The following is a 13,568-nucleotide window of genomic DNA, read 5'->3' on the forward strand; positions in this document are numbered from 1 at the left end:
TAGAGAACGAGATGTAGAACCGTCTCTACCGTGCCCAAGTAGCTCGCGCTTAAACCGCGGTACAACCCAGGGATTCCCTCTTTCCGCAGCACCTTTTGCACACAGTCGAAGCTTCCCTTATATTGACACATCGTAGTGCCGCGAATGGCACGTGATCTGTCGAGTTGGAGCCTGGTCTTCACAAGCCAAACGGGATTCGTCGCTGTTGCGGTGGCGATGCTGGCGGCAACGGCGGCGTACGCATGTATGATAGGATCGTCCTCCTTGTGGTTCAGGTATCTAGCTGCGAGGAGCTTGGTATTTCCGTACACATAGAACTTTATGGCAGTTGCAGGAACCACGCCGGCCAGACTGGGCCCAATGCCGCGGAACAGTCCACGCCATCCCTCGTTATTCTTGATCGTGCGCAATATGTCAAACGTTTCGAAAACGTGGCCCAGGGTGGTTCGGTAGAGGCGAGAGTGCGAGGGTTGACCGGCAACAGTCGGTTGCGATGAAGGCAGGTAAAGGTCGGACTGAAGTCGAGTTCGTAGGACGTCGAGCGGAGAAGTGAGAATAGAGGTTGCAGCACCACCGGTCCTAGAAAGAATCAGCTTTATGGAGGCAATGAATTGTGAGATTTCTCACGCGCCCGCCGCCAGGTGCACCAAGGGTTGAATTCGTCGCTTTTGTGTTGTGTTGACCTCAAGTGAGGATTGCGTTGTGGCTGTCATCATGACGGTCTTACCACTGACAATCACTTCTTAGGAAAACTTTTTGGCAAACCCCCGAGGACGGGATGGGTCGGCTCGGTGTTATATATATCCGCTGAACTACACATTCCCATCACTCTGTGAAGATCGACCAATGAGAATAAAACACAGGAACAGTGACCACCAAGGGCCGTCACCCTCATTAAAAAACCCCCTGTTTAGGGACAAAAAAGAGTGGCGGCGGCCCTATCCACCTACAGCCTCACCACGAAAGCATCACAGCTGGGCATCAAGTCTGCCCTGTGCCGCTGCATGTTGTACAATTGACTTTTCCAAAGGCCCCACAGCCGTAGCAGGTGTATGGCTCAGTACTAGTGGAGCCCGTGCCATAGCAACCTGTACACGACACCTTTCCAGACCCACCGCAAGAAGTACATGTAGCCATAGCGATTGAGATGGTTGGAGCTAGACCACATGTGATTAGCGAAGGCGTAGATAGAATACTTCGGCTGCGCACCTCGAGGTTACTGCGTTTATGAATGGGATGATATGAATCCACGGATGTATATTGATGGAGGATGATGAGGTTGAGAGTAGCGAAGAGGACAACAGTTTTCTGTGAGAGGATTTCGCTCCATATATATCTTTGAGAGAAGGACAACGGTGGTCTCTAGCGTTCAGTAGCCAGATGTAGAATTCGAATCTCTATGCAAGTAGAGTACGTCTCGACTTGCTATCTTCCTCGGTTGCCGAGTCACAGCTAGAAGAAAGGGATTCCGACAGTTGTGGTGCAATTTACCGGCACCAGGTGCAACTACTGCCTAGACTATCGTTGCACCTTGTACACGGCAACATGTATTTCATGCGAGCGCAGTGGTAAATGCGCCAGCGTTCCCCTGCGCCTGTTGCACCGGTGCACTCCGATCTGGCACCTGTGCACTAATTACCACACCAGGTGCATTTAGCTCTTGAACTAGTGCTGCCACAGCTTCCCAATCTGTGCTCGCTTCGAGGCTTCGGCAAAGCCCCACAAGCACCATGCTCGTTGGCTGTGCTTGACTGTGCGGGGTCTCCAACACCTATGTCCATCTCTGATCAAACAACACGCCTGCTTTACTAGCTTCTCAACTTCATTGTCCCGTACTGAACTATGTCGGAACCTATCTTCGGATGCACGGTATGCCTTGCGAAGTTTGATTCTCGTGAGAAACTTCGCGAACATGCATGGGCTTTTCAAGTAAGAGTCGTCTCACTTGAATCACAATCATTAGCCTAACGCGCGAAACAGACAGAGATAGCGACATCGATTGCGAGATTACAGGCAGTTTCTGCACATCAGCGGCCAGAAACTGTACGGACTTCAGGCGAGACTTCCAGCCGGAGTAGTCAAAGCATCATTGAATGCACTGTGTGCTGGGAACCTTTCACGACTCATGAGGAAGTACGGGAACATATTTGGGCCTTTCAGGTGAAGCTTAGCACTACAACGTTGAGCAAGCAATCTTACAGGCTTTGCAGACACGCTTCGCGGCCTTATTTTCTCAAATCCACGCCCTCCTCCTCCATCAGCAGCTCGAGTGTAAGAACAGCGAACCACAAGACTCTGGTAATGACTTTGAGGATGTCTCCGACGACTCCGACAGAGGTCAGCATCCGTCGATAGAGATGCCAAGCGGGTGCCCGCACAACGACTGCGCTAGCTCAAATAGGCTTTTCAAAAGAAAGCAGGAACTCACGCGGCACTTTGGAAGGCGTATTGTCCCCACGCATCCTCTCAGGATTCATTACTGACGAAAGCTAGATTATATCTGTAAGGAATTCTGCCCGTTTTGCACAACCACCTTCACTCAAGCGAGTAAGTTTTGGACGCACAAATGTGCAAGAATTGGGCCGACAAGTCAAAGGAAATTCATCAAGAAACGTTGTCTGGAATTACGACGCATGGCAAGGAAAGAGTTATTTGCAGTAAAACAAAAGAGACAGGCATCACCTGCGACAGGTCGTGGACTTCATGCAACACAGAACACTGAGCCAGCAATCGCTCAAATAGCCGGGGAAGAATTTCACGGAGATCTCGCTCAAGTGCAACCTATCCCGGCCAATGGGCCTGTGCATCAGGCAACGGCACTTCGAGACAGCGCGTATATGCAACCAAATTCAGCAAGCCAGCTCACGACTATGATCGGCCCCGATCACAATTGTTTATCCTTCGGAGTTGTCAACCAGTCGCCACCACCTCATTCGCAGCATCGCCAGACTCCCATCTGGTTTGATGGCAGGTGCAGCTCAGACCGACCTGGGCAACTACATATTATGTCGACTCCGCTGTGGCCCATGAGCAACATGACCACGAGCAACCAGGCCCTATCGTTCGGCGTAGAAGCAACGTCGCTCGTGGGATTCTCTGACTCAGTGGAAGTGTTCCAACAAATGGATCCCGCGGCATACTTGTAGCTACGAGATCAAATACATTGAGCCATCCCGCGTATCAAATGTTGTCATGAGCCCCGTGTACCAGTATCATTATTCGTGGGGCTTTCCAGCCCATATGCGCTTGTAAAACCGGTTTTAATTTGGAATGCGTGCCTATAATGCAGGATTGCGCTTGGGTTCGTCAGGAATCTGGGTGGTTGGTAAGAGCGGAATCGAAGACTCACATGCCGCCTTTATCCATTTGGACGTCGATTGGCTCGCAGCCGTTCTTCCTCAAGGAGGCCAGCGGAACCTCGAGCAATCCATTTGCAGCCAACACACCCTTCAACGGCTTCTTGTGTGAGCTGTCGTAGAACACCACACGCGAGCCAGCCCCCCACATGTGAACCACGACTCGATCCCCATGAGTTGGACCGAGGGCAAACGCAAATATATGACCTGGATCGCTACCGAAGGAGCGACAGACTTGTGGGTTGGGGTGCAAAAGATATGGCCGTAAAATAGATTGGATACGCTGCTCTAGGTTAGAATACTAAACGCCCTTTGTTTCCAGTACATACTTCATCTCCAATAATGCAGCCGCTGAAGAATTTAAAGCTATCCGGGCTGCTGGACAGTCCCTGCTGGTCTAAGGCGTCCACGATCCCTCCAACTGCTGCATTCTCCGTGTAGAAAAGGCCGTGTTCCCTGAAAAACTCGAGGGATGCAGAGGCCGTCACTGATTTTGAAACCTCTTTGGCCCCGAATATTTCCTCTCCGTTGGATGTCGACGGTGCGTCCATAAGTTGGGGTATTCGGAGCATAGTAAAGTAATTCGTAGCTGACAGGCTGAACAGAAGTTGTTGATGAACTGGCTTGCGACGTAATGATCTTTAGGCACAAATTAGGCGCCAGGTCATTTTCTCGGATAAATGGAAACTCCGCTACACCGCTTACTAGAATTGGCACTACGGATGTTGTCCTTCACTGATGCAATAAGCGCCTCTTAAGCTAGACTTGCCAGAGGGTGTGTGTCACTTGGTGTCCTTCGAAATGCAATTCCGACGCAACTCTCGCAAATGGACCCTGATTTCACCTTCATAGTTTTCAAAATACATCCTCTACCCAACAAATCTGACCTGTGCAGCTCAAAGATCCCGAACTTGCTGTATATCGTTATTCTCATCACTTTCATAGTACGTCTGACTTCCTTTGTTTGCTCGTCTCTGAGGAGAACTGACATCATCTCTAGTTCTCAAGCGCAAATTTACGCATATTTTCAAGCATGGTCGAATGCCCCGCTTGCAAGGGAGAGGGAATGGTTGCCGGGTTCATTTGCGGCAGATGCAAAGGAAAAGGCGAGGTTTAACGGACGTACATGCAGTCCATCGCACCAACCTGGAATCCAAGCAAAAGGTCGATGAGACCGTGATGCAGACGACTCTTGCGACGGATTTTGGTCGACACGGGAAACTCTCCGATATCTGCTGGCTCATGTGAGCGAGCAGGCCTCGGGGTATGAGGGGAAGGTGCAAAATTATCAGCACCTTTGGTGCAGCTAGCACGGGTGCAAACTTAAGTGCACCAGTGCCTATCACGGGCTTCTGTGGGTCCGCCAAGAATCCAATTACGTTGCAGTGGACCCTCTAGTCGATCGCGGCATTTTGTCCAATTACACAATTTCAACGGGCAGTAACTCGGACCGTTCAGTCTTGAGAAAAGTGATCCTCGCATAGATTCGCCAAATTCTCCTGCCCAAATAGAGAGTTGGAAGGGAGGAATTCTCACCGTTGGTTGGCCTTGGCTTAGTGCGGGTCAGCTCTGTCAAGCTATCTCAGTTGCAACGGGCAAGGCATTCATCATATAAATACTTGAACTATTCCGTTCATCATTCAGAGCCTTGGCCAAAACAAGTATGCCCGGTCCATGTCAGTGCTGGTGTGGTTGTCGAAAACCTGTAGACACTCAGTGTTCCAACTTCTGCAAGTGGTGTTGTCAACATTGTCAGACGTAATCACAGACCACTCGATTTACACCATGCATCATCCAGTTCCTCCGAGTTCCCACCATGTCTCCATGATGGACATCTTCTTTCCGGGATTCACCGGTGCCAGCGCAGCGCTCCATCAGCTTCTCGACGGAAACTTGGACAGCTATGCTGGCTTGTTGTGTATCTGCGGATTGCTGGTGTTTTGTGGCAAATTCCTGTCTGCGACAGTGGGAGGATTTCTGGCCACTTACTTGAGTTAGTGACTTTTCCTTTTCAGCGATTTATTACATTACTAACCTTTTGCAGCTTCAAGGACTGAAGTCTACGATCCCGATGAGGCATATGACATGCTAGAGTCGTGGGTTTCTGCTCAAGACTTTTCCAGAAACGCCATCTCCTCGCTTGCCCGTATTGACAGCAGGCAAGGGAGGGTCCTGGGTCATGTTGACTCAGACATAGTGGACAAAAAACCTCTTCGATTCACACCTTGGGGGGAGCGGCTGTCTTTCCGGTACAAGGGACACCGTCTCACTCTACAATGCACGCAAAACGAATCAGTCCTATTCCCACGCAAATCGATGACAATCTCCTGCATTGGACGCTCTTCAAAAATCCTTTGGGATCTGATGAATGAGTGTCGTCTGGAGTATCTAAGGCGGTCTGAAGGCAAAACCTCGATTTTTGAGAATCACAATAACGGTTGGAAAAGAACCACTACTCGGGACGTCAGACCGATCGAAACCGTCATCATGAACGAAGAGTTGAAGCAGGTGCTCCTGAAAGATGTCCGGTCCTTCCTCGACCCTAAAGCTCGTTCATGGTACGCGAATCGCGGGCTACCATATAGAAGGGGCTACTTGATGTACGGACGCCCAGGAACCGGAAAATCCAGCCTCAGCATGTCCGTTGCGGGTTGCTTCGGACTGGATATCTACGTCGTCAGTCTTGCCGCGATCAATGACGGGCACCTCAATACCCTGTTCAGGGAGCTTCCTCAACGCTGTGTCGTTCTGCTGGAGGACGTTGACGCAGTCGGCACATCACTATCTCGAGACACAGATGCGGACAGTTTCGACTCAGGATCGGAGGTGTCACGGCGGTCACCCAAATCACATGGGACTGTTTCGCTGTCCGGACTTCTAAACGTCCTTGACGGCGTGGCTTCTCAGGATGGGCGTGTCCTCATCATGACTACAAATCACATAGAGCATCTTGATGACGCTCTCATACGATCAGGCCGCGTTGATAAGAAGATCGAACTTAAGCTTGCTGACCATGATGTGGCCCGAAAGCTCTTCTGTCATGTATTCGAACAGTCGGGAGAAGAGCTTCTTAGCTCAGAGAAGCGAGACGGCAACAACCAGGAAGTCCGGCAATTGGCTCTCCAGTTTGCGGGTCTGATACCTGAGCTCGAGTTCAGCCCTGCCGATATTCTATCCTTCCTTCTAGCAAACAGGGACTCTCCTTCAGGGGTTTTGGCTAACGTGGAGAGATGGGTGTCCCGTACTAGAGGGGAGAGAGCACTGAGAAGGGGTGGTGCTTGGGTCCAGAGCGATTGAATTTGGTCGATATGTGTATCGCACATGCCTTCAATAGTCTTATTTTGCGATTAGCCATCACTCCTTACTGAACGTAAAACCCCCAGATAGCTTAGTCTTTACGACATATGTCCTGGGTCCGCCCTTCCGTTCCCCCCTTCTGTGACCACACTTTACCCTTGCCAAAGACGCACAACAGTATTTCAGATAACCAAGCATGCCGTACACGGCGACATAGCTTGGGGACATAAACGAATTAGAGGCGTTTACAACCATGACGTGTTATGCCTTAGGCAAGTCCTAAGGGAGCTGTTCCGCAAGGCCAATTGTGACACAACCACATTCTATGAAGTGCAATTTACGCTTATGTTTCTTGCAATAAAGTCGCAGACGTTTTCGCTGAAATCGCGTCTGCGGTTCTTTTCCTTCATGGTGCTAGAACCGCTTCGCCATAGCTTTCCCGCAACGAACCATCCTTCATTTCAAATCAATAATCAACTATCTCTTATGACGCGAACCTTACTGCAGATAGAGATGAAGCTGGAAAATTCCTTTGCTGGTTGACGGCATGGCCGTCGAAAGCCGAGCAGACGTGCCAGGCAACGCCTTTATTGTGTACTTCCACCATTCTAGAGAGTCCGCACTCCTTCTTCCGGCCAATGAAATGGCTGTATAAAAAGGCCAAGTACAACGTGACTGACGTGCATGAGTGCGCGGCAGATGCGGCCTACGCTAAGCCAGGCAGCAACTATGACCTGCAGCATTGTCGCACACCTCTACACGACAATTGCCTCAGCGTATTGTTCTTCACTACCGTGAGAACTTACGAAACTCGCATTTGAGTTAGCCCGTGCACTCAACGCGTTAAGCCTCTCTCAGTACCAAACACTTGCTGATCTCCGCCACTGATTGAGAATTTCGTTCTGAATAGAGGCACGTATTTGGTTTAATGTTTGTGTAAGACAGCGGGAGCACGGGTTAGCGTAAGTTCGAGTTTTTGTGAGTTTCTAAGGCACTTACTTGGGCGTCTTCTCTATACTCTGGCGTTGCCCAATTTCTGCGGGCGGTTATCCCCCACTTGGAGGGCGGCGCCTTGGTTCGGGCCCATGTGTAGCATCTCATACGGGTTTACTACTAGAGGCAAGTCGGTGTCGGCTAAGAAAAACAATGTTGGCAGGTCCGTCCATTTCTTGAGTGCTCCAAAGGTGCACCATGCACCGGCCCGGAATATGAGTGCTCCACAAAGGCACTTCGATTGGAGTACTTGGAAGTGTGCATTCCCTCTCCACTTCAGATATCAGTGCATTGAAATGTGCACCATGCACAACCAAATGCACTAAGACACTTTCATACTCGAACTATAAGGACATCACATCCTGGTTTCTTTGGGCGAGAAAGTCACCGCATTAATGCTTGCCAGAAAAATATTATAACAGGTTTAATCACATTCGGGGCAAGGGTGTGATGGCTTCAGCATTTATGCAGAATGTTCACATATCATATGATGAAATGCAATGCTTCAGCTACAGGGGCACAACTACTAATTATTATTGTTTTTCGATGGTCTTGAAATCTGGGGGCTCGGTGTAGATCACCTTCGACATCAACTGCCAGCCTTCACGGAGTTTTCGGCTGGGCTCCAGACCAAATAAGAAATGGACGATACAGTTGAAAAGATCGAAATATCTTGGGCTGCGTCCGGTTGAATTTGCATCTTGTGCAGATCCAACCCTCAGATGTCACGCCTTCTGTACAGTACTGACAGCCAGGCATGGTTACGATTCAATTCCGTTCTGCAACGTCAGTACCGCCTTGAGCGACATTCTTCAGGTAAAGACTCACTTCTCGTGGTCGGGGAGTTTGGTCGGAGAGAGATAGAATCGCCACCCGCGTTGTCAAAGAGGAGGTGGGCAGAATGGAATTCATATGTAGTCCAGAGGTGGCGAACTAATATATGCGTGTGACTCGAAATAGAATCGGTTAAATGCAATGATGAAAATTCAAGCGCTGCGGAACAATCTTTTTACAGGACCATTGGGCCTCAAGGTGCCACGAGGCTATCGACCCGACATATTAGGTACATCATTCAATGCTTGTTTTTCCGCCCTCAATGTGGAAGGCTTGCATCAACAACGATGGCGACAACAGCCTCCAACGGCGGAATAGTCGGTATCTTTAGCGACACTGGAGTCTTCTACCTGGAAGATGAGCACATCGGCAAGCTGGTTCAAGAGGTGGGTGATCGTGGGCTCTCTGCCAGTCGCGAAAGTTGGAACTTTTTCGCAGACATGACTAATGGCAACCTTGTGACAAATTCAGAAGGCTGATGAGGGAAAAGTTTGATGATTGGAGCAAAAGTATATCCATCCTTTCTCCCCGGTTGATTGATTGATTGATTGATTGATTGATTCCTACTCGATTATTGAGCCGCTCTTTTGTCAGCAGCTATGCCCGGATAGCGGCGTCCGGCAGACATCCGAAGCGTTCAAACATTAATCCGAGCCATCACCAATCCTTTCTCCCCGGGTAGGCTTGGTCATCAGAAAAAGGGTGTCACGTGTATTCCTAGCAATAGACCAATCGCATTTCTGCACTGAAAGCCCACAGATCAGGCTACGACAGGGATATCGTTACCATCAGATGATAGGACCGTCTTTTCACATCCCCTGTCCGGCTCGAGGAGCCGCTGGTTTACCTGCCGCCCTGAAACGATTGTTAGAGAAAATTTTGTGGAATCGCTGCTTTCTGTTTCTCAGATGACTGGTGAATATTGGCTTATCAGTCGCCAAGCTGAGCGTAGCGAGAAGCTGGAACCGGACGGAGCCATACCTCCGAGTTCCATACTAGCGCTAACGTGGGCTTACTGCTACAGAGCTAACGTATAACCCTAGGGGTACTGCACGAACTCCACTAGCATTGAAACGGGCGAGGATTCGCCGAATCGCTGGCTGAACGTCAGTGTTAGACTCGCAGCTGCCAGGTGCACGAATTTATGCACCTAGTCGGGTGGGCGAGTGCACAGATTTGAGCACCTCGAAAAACTTGTGGATCGGCTGTATTTCCGATTCTGGGAGATGCGTACGAGGAGGGCCTTTGTCCTGATCACCAATGACAATGCTTCTGGTTGAGCCTGTCATGCTCTGCGCTATAGCACAGAGCAGTGCTATTCTTCAGGACACCGATGAGATGAGCGAAAGCCCGATGCCTTGATGTCGTCTGAATTGAATGCGGAAGGTGTTGAGTTCAAAGAAGGAGGGTTGTCAAACTTCCCCTGAACCACGGTTCACATGAGCCTACTTAAGAACCAAGCCTCCCTCCATCTTTTCGTGGTCAATATTTACATTGTCCCCATCAGATGATGTGGAATAAAAAGCCTCAGTTCTTTTCTCAACACTCTCGGAAAACATTCAATACGAGTTCACTCACAACATGGACTCTCCCGGTGTGCTCCTTTACAGGACTGCGCAGTTGAGCATACAGCGAATTGACAACGTCACTCTGAGCACAGAGGGGAAAGAGCTTCTGTACGTGACGCCCGACGGCTTCATCGGCGGAACAGGCTTGTTATCAGCCTATCTGATGCAACAGGATATGATGGATGAGCGGGCAGAAATCACTCATTACTCTGCCCAGCCCATTTGCAATCACGCGCGGAACTTCCAAACCAAAGCCGGCAGCTTGTAAGTGTCTTGCCTGTGGTCTGATCAATAGGCTAACTTGCATAAGTCGATTAATCTTCACGTCGCAATGGCAAGAGTTTGCTCAGTTGCACAGGTACATATCTCGTGAAGGGCCTCGATACATGGCAACGACCAGCTTCCCTCGAACACCTGGGGAAGTGATTGTCCAAATGTTTCCTTCTGGCCGGATGATAGGCAGAGCGAGTCAAACTTGGTTCAGTCACCGGGACTCGCCCATTTTATGCTCGATCGATATCGATATCCAAGAAAACGAACGAATCGTTGTTTTCAAGCCACAAAACCAGAGACTAGCGCCGGTGATATCTCAGGCATTGCCAATCATGACGACTGTTCTAGATGAATCAGCTGCGCAGCCGAACATGTGTCCCGTCACCAAGTCTGATTACCCAGACTTCAAATCGTCAAAAGGAGCCTCTTGGATCACTTTTGACGAAGACCATGGTCGAGAAACCATTTCACGTTTAACCACGATTGACGGTGGTTCTCGTAAGGCATGCTTCAGAGCCGGCAGCCCGTACCTTCACGACAATGTCGATTTTCCAGCAGAAGCTACTGAGCAGCAGTACAATCAACGGCTCAACTTACGTACGCAACAGAATCTTTCCGAACACGATTTGAATACCGGTATTGCAACGTCAGATCAACACCCAGGCATTGGTCATATGAAAGGCTCTCCGTGTCAAGGGGATGCCGAGGCTGACTTGTGCATCGTTGTCAGGCCCTGGGAAGGATGTGAACAGGCATGTACTTGATTGGTCTCTATACGACTCGTTTGTGAAGCCTTTGATCACGATGGGGTCTAATGTGAGAGGGACGTCAGAGTCGGGCTAGTCGATTCATCAGTTCATATTACTCGGCTGTACAATACAGAAGCCATGCACTTCAAAGCGATTTTGTCAAGTTGCTCTGGGGACTGGGTTGCTTGGCCACCCAACTTTTGGATGACCGGTCAGATCAGTGCCGCCCCCAGACAACAGTGAAAAGAAATATGACATGCTCAATGAAACCTTATGCTTGCATCATGCATTTCGATACGGGTGTACCGCCGAACAAATACCAACAGTTTATTCATGTTTTGAAAAGTGGCCTAATCAGTGACATCGCACACCAAATACAAGTTTGCATGTAATAGGATATCTTGCTGGCAGGGGGTCCCCCGTTATGGTATGGAGCCAACTCTGGCCTCCATGTCATCAACCTCTGGGGTCTTGAGTGTGTTGTTCGGTTTGGATTACCCGACCTTTGTTAGTAGAGATGAAGAACAACCATCGATATGAGGGTCCACCAGCACAAGCGCCTAGTGCCGTCTTGGCGTTTACACTGCCGAAACTTGCCCGGCCAGTGTATAATTTTCGGACATGCATAGTGCATCCATAGGAGGAGCCAATTCTGGATTTTCTGGAGCAATACTGTACTGCTTGACGTTCTCTTAGGTCTGCGGGTTTGCGTGAACGAGCCTGTAGTGCTAGAAGTGACCTTGGGACACAAAATAGAGCCAGAAATAGCTGACGCAGCCACTCAAAATATGGACGCTGAGGTCCCACTTGGCTCCGTAAATTGTTGGCAGGGTTATGGGAAGAGCGTCATTTGCAGCGCCTGGTTTCTCGCATTTCCATATTGTACAGTTTGATAATCAGTTTGGCAACCCACGAGCCTGCCGGGCGTAGCAGCTCAGGGGCGTGATCGGTCATGTCTATCTACACTGAGTCCCAGGTAAGCTCAACGCAAAGCACGTCAATTGCTCCGACTTGCAACTTGAATCTGACTCCTCATCTCCTCTCATTGGCATTACACTGAAATCGTTTCCACGTACTGAGTCATCTCACACCTTCCTAGCCACATTGACAGCGGGCTCCTGCTGTGTAGTGTTCACCTATCCCGATATGTGACACACCACAGAGTCTAGTCCTTTCGCAAATCTTTCGCTCCCTTGGTTCTCTGATGAAGTCGATTTCCCCAACATCCCCCGCTTCCTCTTCTTGTATTGACGGTTCGAACTGAGCAAACCGAGAGGCGGCGGCTGACATCCGCCCGCTCAAAGTCCACCACCACAATACCTCTACCCGCTGTACTGTGATTGCGTAACACGTTGCGTAGCTTTGCGTCGCCATGAAGAACACCTAATCTATGTAAGTTCTTATACGCCTGGGTGACTGCATCAATGTCGGCTTTGGTTGCTTGATTGGTAGGGTCAAACAGAGGCGTTCCGGCCCAACTGAGAAACAAGACATGCTTGTGTACGCCACTGTCGTAATACAACGGCAGGGTTAAGTCTGTCCGTGCCAGGCTGACGGGAACAAATTTTCCCTGAACCGAGCGGAGTCGATCGTACACCTCATTCTCATGGCGAAGGCGGGCCAGATCGAGTGTCTCAACGCCTTTGGCGACGAGAGTGTAGCCATGGGAGGACACCCTAACCTTAAAGAGTGAGCCGGTTGAGCCGGACAGGTGAAGTGGTACGACGTGAGCATCATAACCACGGTCTTTGGCTAGTTGAATACGGATGAGCTAGTCGGTTTAGGTGCTGATGTCCGTGATCCTGGAAATTCGGGCAGTGTTCGTCCGGGAGCCAGCCGTTCACTAATCCGAGCAGACATTGCGACGTACGAAACTGACGATCCTTTATGTTTATCTGCTTCCCTTGGCTGGAAAGACGGTTTTCCTGTGCCTGTATACCGGCCGAGTCCGCACTCGACTTCGTGAGAGCCCTTCCGCCACTGAGAACCGATCGTGTCGGCGTGGGTGAAGGAGGTGTCCCTTCTTCATCGTCACCGCTATCATCTCGCTGCTTTGCGTTGCTGTCGAATCGCTTGCACCGAGACCGTGTCTGAATCGGCGAGCGCTTGAATCCTCGCCAGCGTTGGGGCTTGTACGGAGAGGCGCGCGCTTCCTTACCCTTACGCACTGTTTCGGGTATGTTTCTTAGAACGTCGTCGTACTCTACAGCCCAGGTATGGAGACCCGCGGCAGTATCGTGCCAGGAAAGTGAAGGCGGTTCCGCACGCAGGGCCTGAAGAATAAACGCAAAGACCTGCGCAACAGCTGTGCCATGGAGCCCGTTCTCGTCGTCGTCATCAAGAACGTCTAGGTTAGGCACACGCACAGAATAGTATACGATGGTAGGATCATCCGGAATATGTAGGAAGACGAATGCCTCTCCTGTGACACAAATCCATACTGGATGCCTTTGCCGATCATGTACGAGAAGAGCTGGGTCACAAAAGCGGCAACGAGC

The 13,568-nt window shown here is 50.1% G+C and overlaps 6 protein-coding genes across 6 annotated transcripts; 3 read left to right on the forward strand and 3 right to left on the reverse strand.

Moving 5' to 3' along the window:
* Positions 1-20: 20 nt before the first annotated feature.
* CORC01_14404 (uncharacterized protein) lies at positions 21-713 on the reverse strand (the record flags this gene model as incomplete). The annotated part of the gene is made up of 2 exons (XM_022626015.1): positions 21-579; positions 628-713. Coding segments are annotated over 2 exons (645 nt in total), but the record flags the coding sequence as incomplete, so codon positions are not given.
* Positions 714-1,980: 1,267 nt separating this feature from the next.
* On the forward strand, positions 1,981-3,146 carry CORC01_14405 (uncharacterized protein; the record flags this gene model as incomplete). The annotated part of the gene is made up of 3 exons (XM_022626016.1): positions 1,981-2,160; positions 2,211-2,445; positions 2,494-3,146. Coding segments are annotated over 3 exons (1,068 nt in total), but the record flags the coding sequence as incomplete, so codon positions are not given.
* Positions 3,147-3,190: 44 nt separating this feature from the next.
* On the reverse strand, positions 3,191-3,928 carry CORC01_14406 (uncharacterized protein; the record flags this gene model as incomplete). Its single annotated transcript, XM_022626017.1, has 3 exons — positions 3,191-3,296; positions 3,350-3,639; positions 3,686-3,928. 3 exons carry the CDS (start codon positions 3,926-3,928, stop codon positions 3,191-3,193), a joined length of 639 nt encoding a protein of 212 aa, XP_022467473.1.
* Positions 3,929-5,843: 1,915 nt separating this feature from the next.
* CORC01_14407 (mitochondrial chaperone bcs1) lies at positions 5,844-6,653 on the forward strand (the record flags this gene model as incomplete). Its single annotated transcript, XM_022626018.1, has 1 exon — positions 5,844-6,653. The coding sequence occupies one exon, from the start codon at positions 5,844-5,846 to the stop codon at positions 6,651-6,653; it is 810 nt and encodes a 269-aa protein (XP_022467474.1).
* Positions 6,654-10,061: 3,408 nt separating this feature from the next.
* CORC01_14408 (uncharacterized protein) lies at positions 10,062-10,316 on the forward strand (the record flags this gene model as incomplete). Its single annotated transcript, XM_022626019.1, has 1 exon — positions 10,062-10,316. The coding sequence occupies one exon, from the start codon at positions 10,062-10,064 to the stop codon at positions 10,314-10,316; it is 255 nt and encodes an 84-aa protein (XP_022467475.1).
* Positions 10,317-12,155: 1,839 nt separating this feature from the next.
* On the reverse strand, positions 12,156-13,415 carry CORC01_14409 (uncharacterized protein; the record flags this gene model as incomplete). Its single annotated transcript, XM_022626020.1, has 4 exons — positions 12,156-12,206; positions 12,332-12,404; positions 12,666-12,822; positions 12,941-13,415. Coding segments are annotated over 4 exons (756 nt in total), but the record flags the coding sequence as incomplete, so codon positions are not given.
* Between the last annotated feature and the right edge of the window lie 153 nt (positions 13,416-13,568).

The sequence above is a fragment of the Colletotrichum orchidophilum genome (assembly GCF_001831195.1).
Source record: "Colletotrichum orchidophilum strain IMI 309357 chromosome Unknown Scaffold_284.1, whole genome shotgun sequence".
NCBI lineage: Eukaryota > Fungi > Ascomycota > Sordariomycetes > Glomerellales > Glomerellaceae > Colletotrichum > Colletotrichum orchidophilum.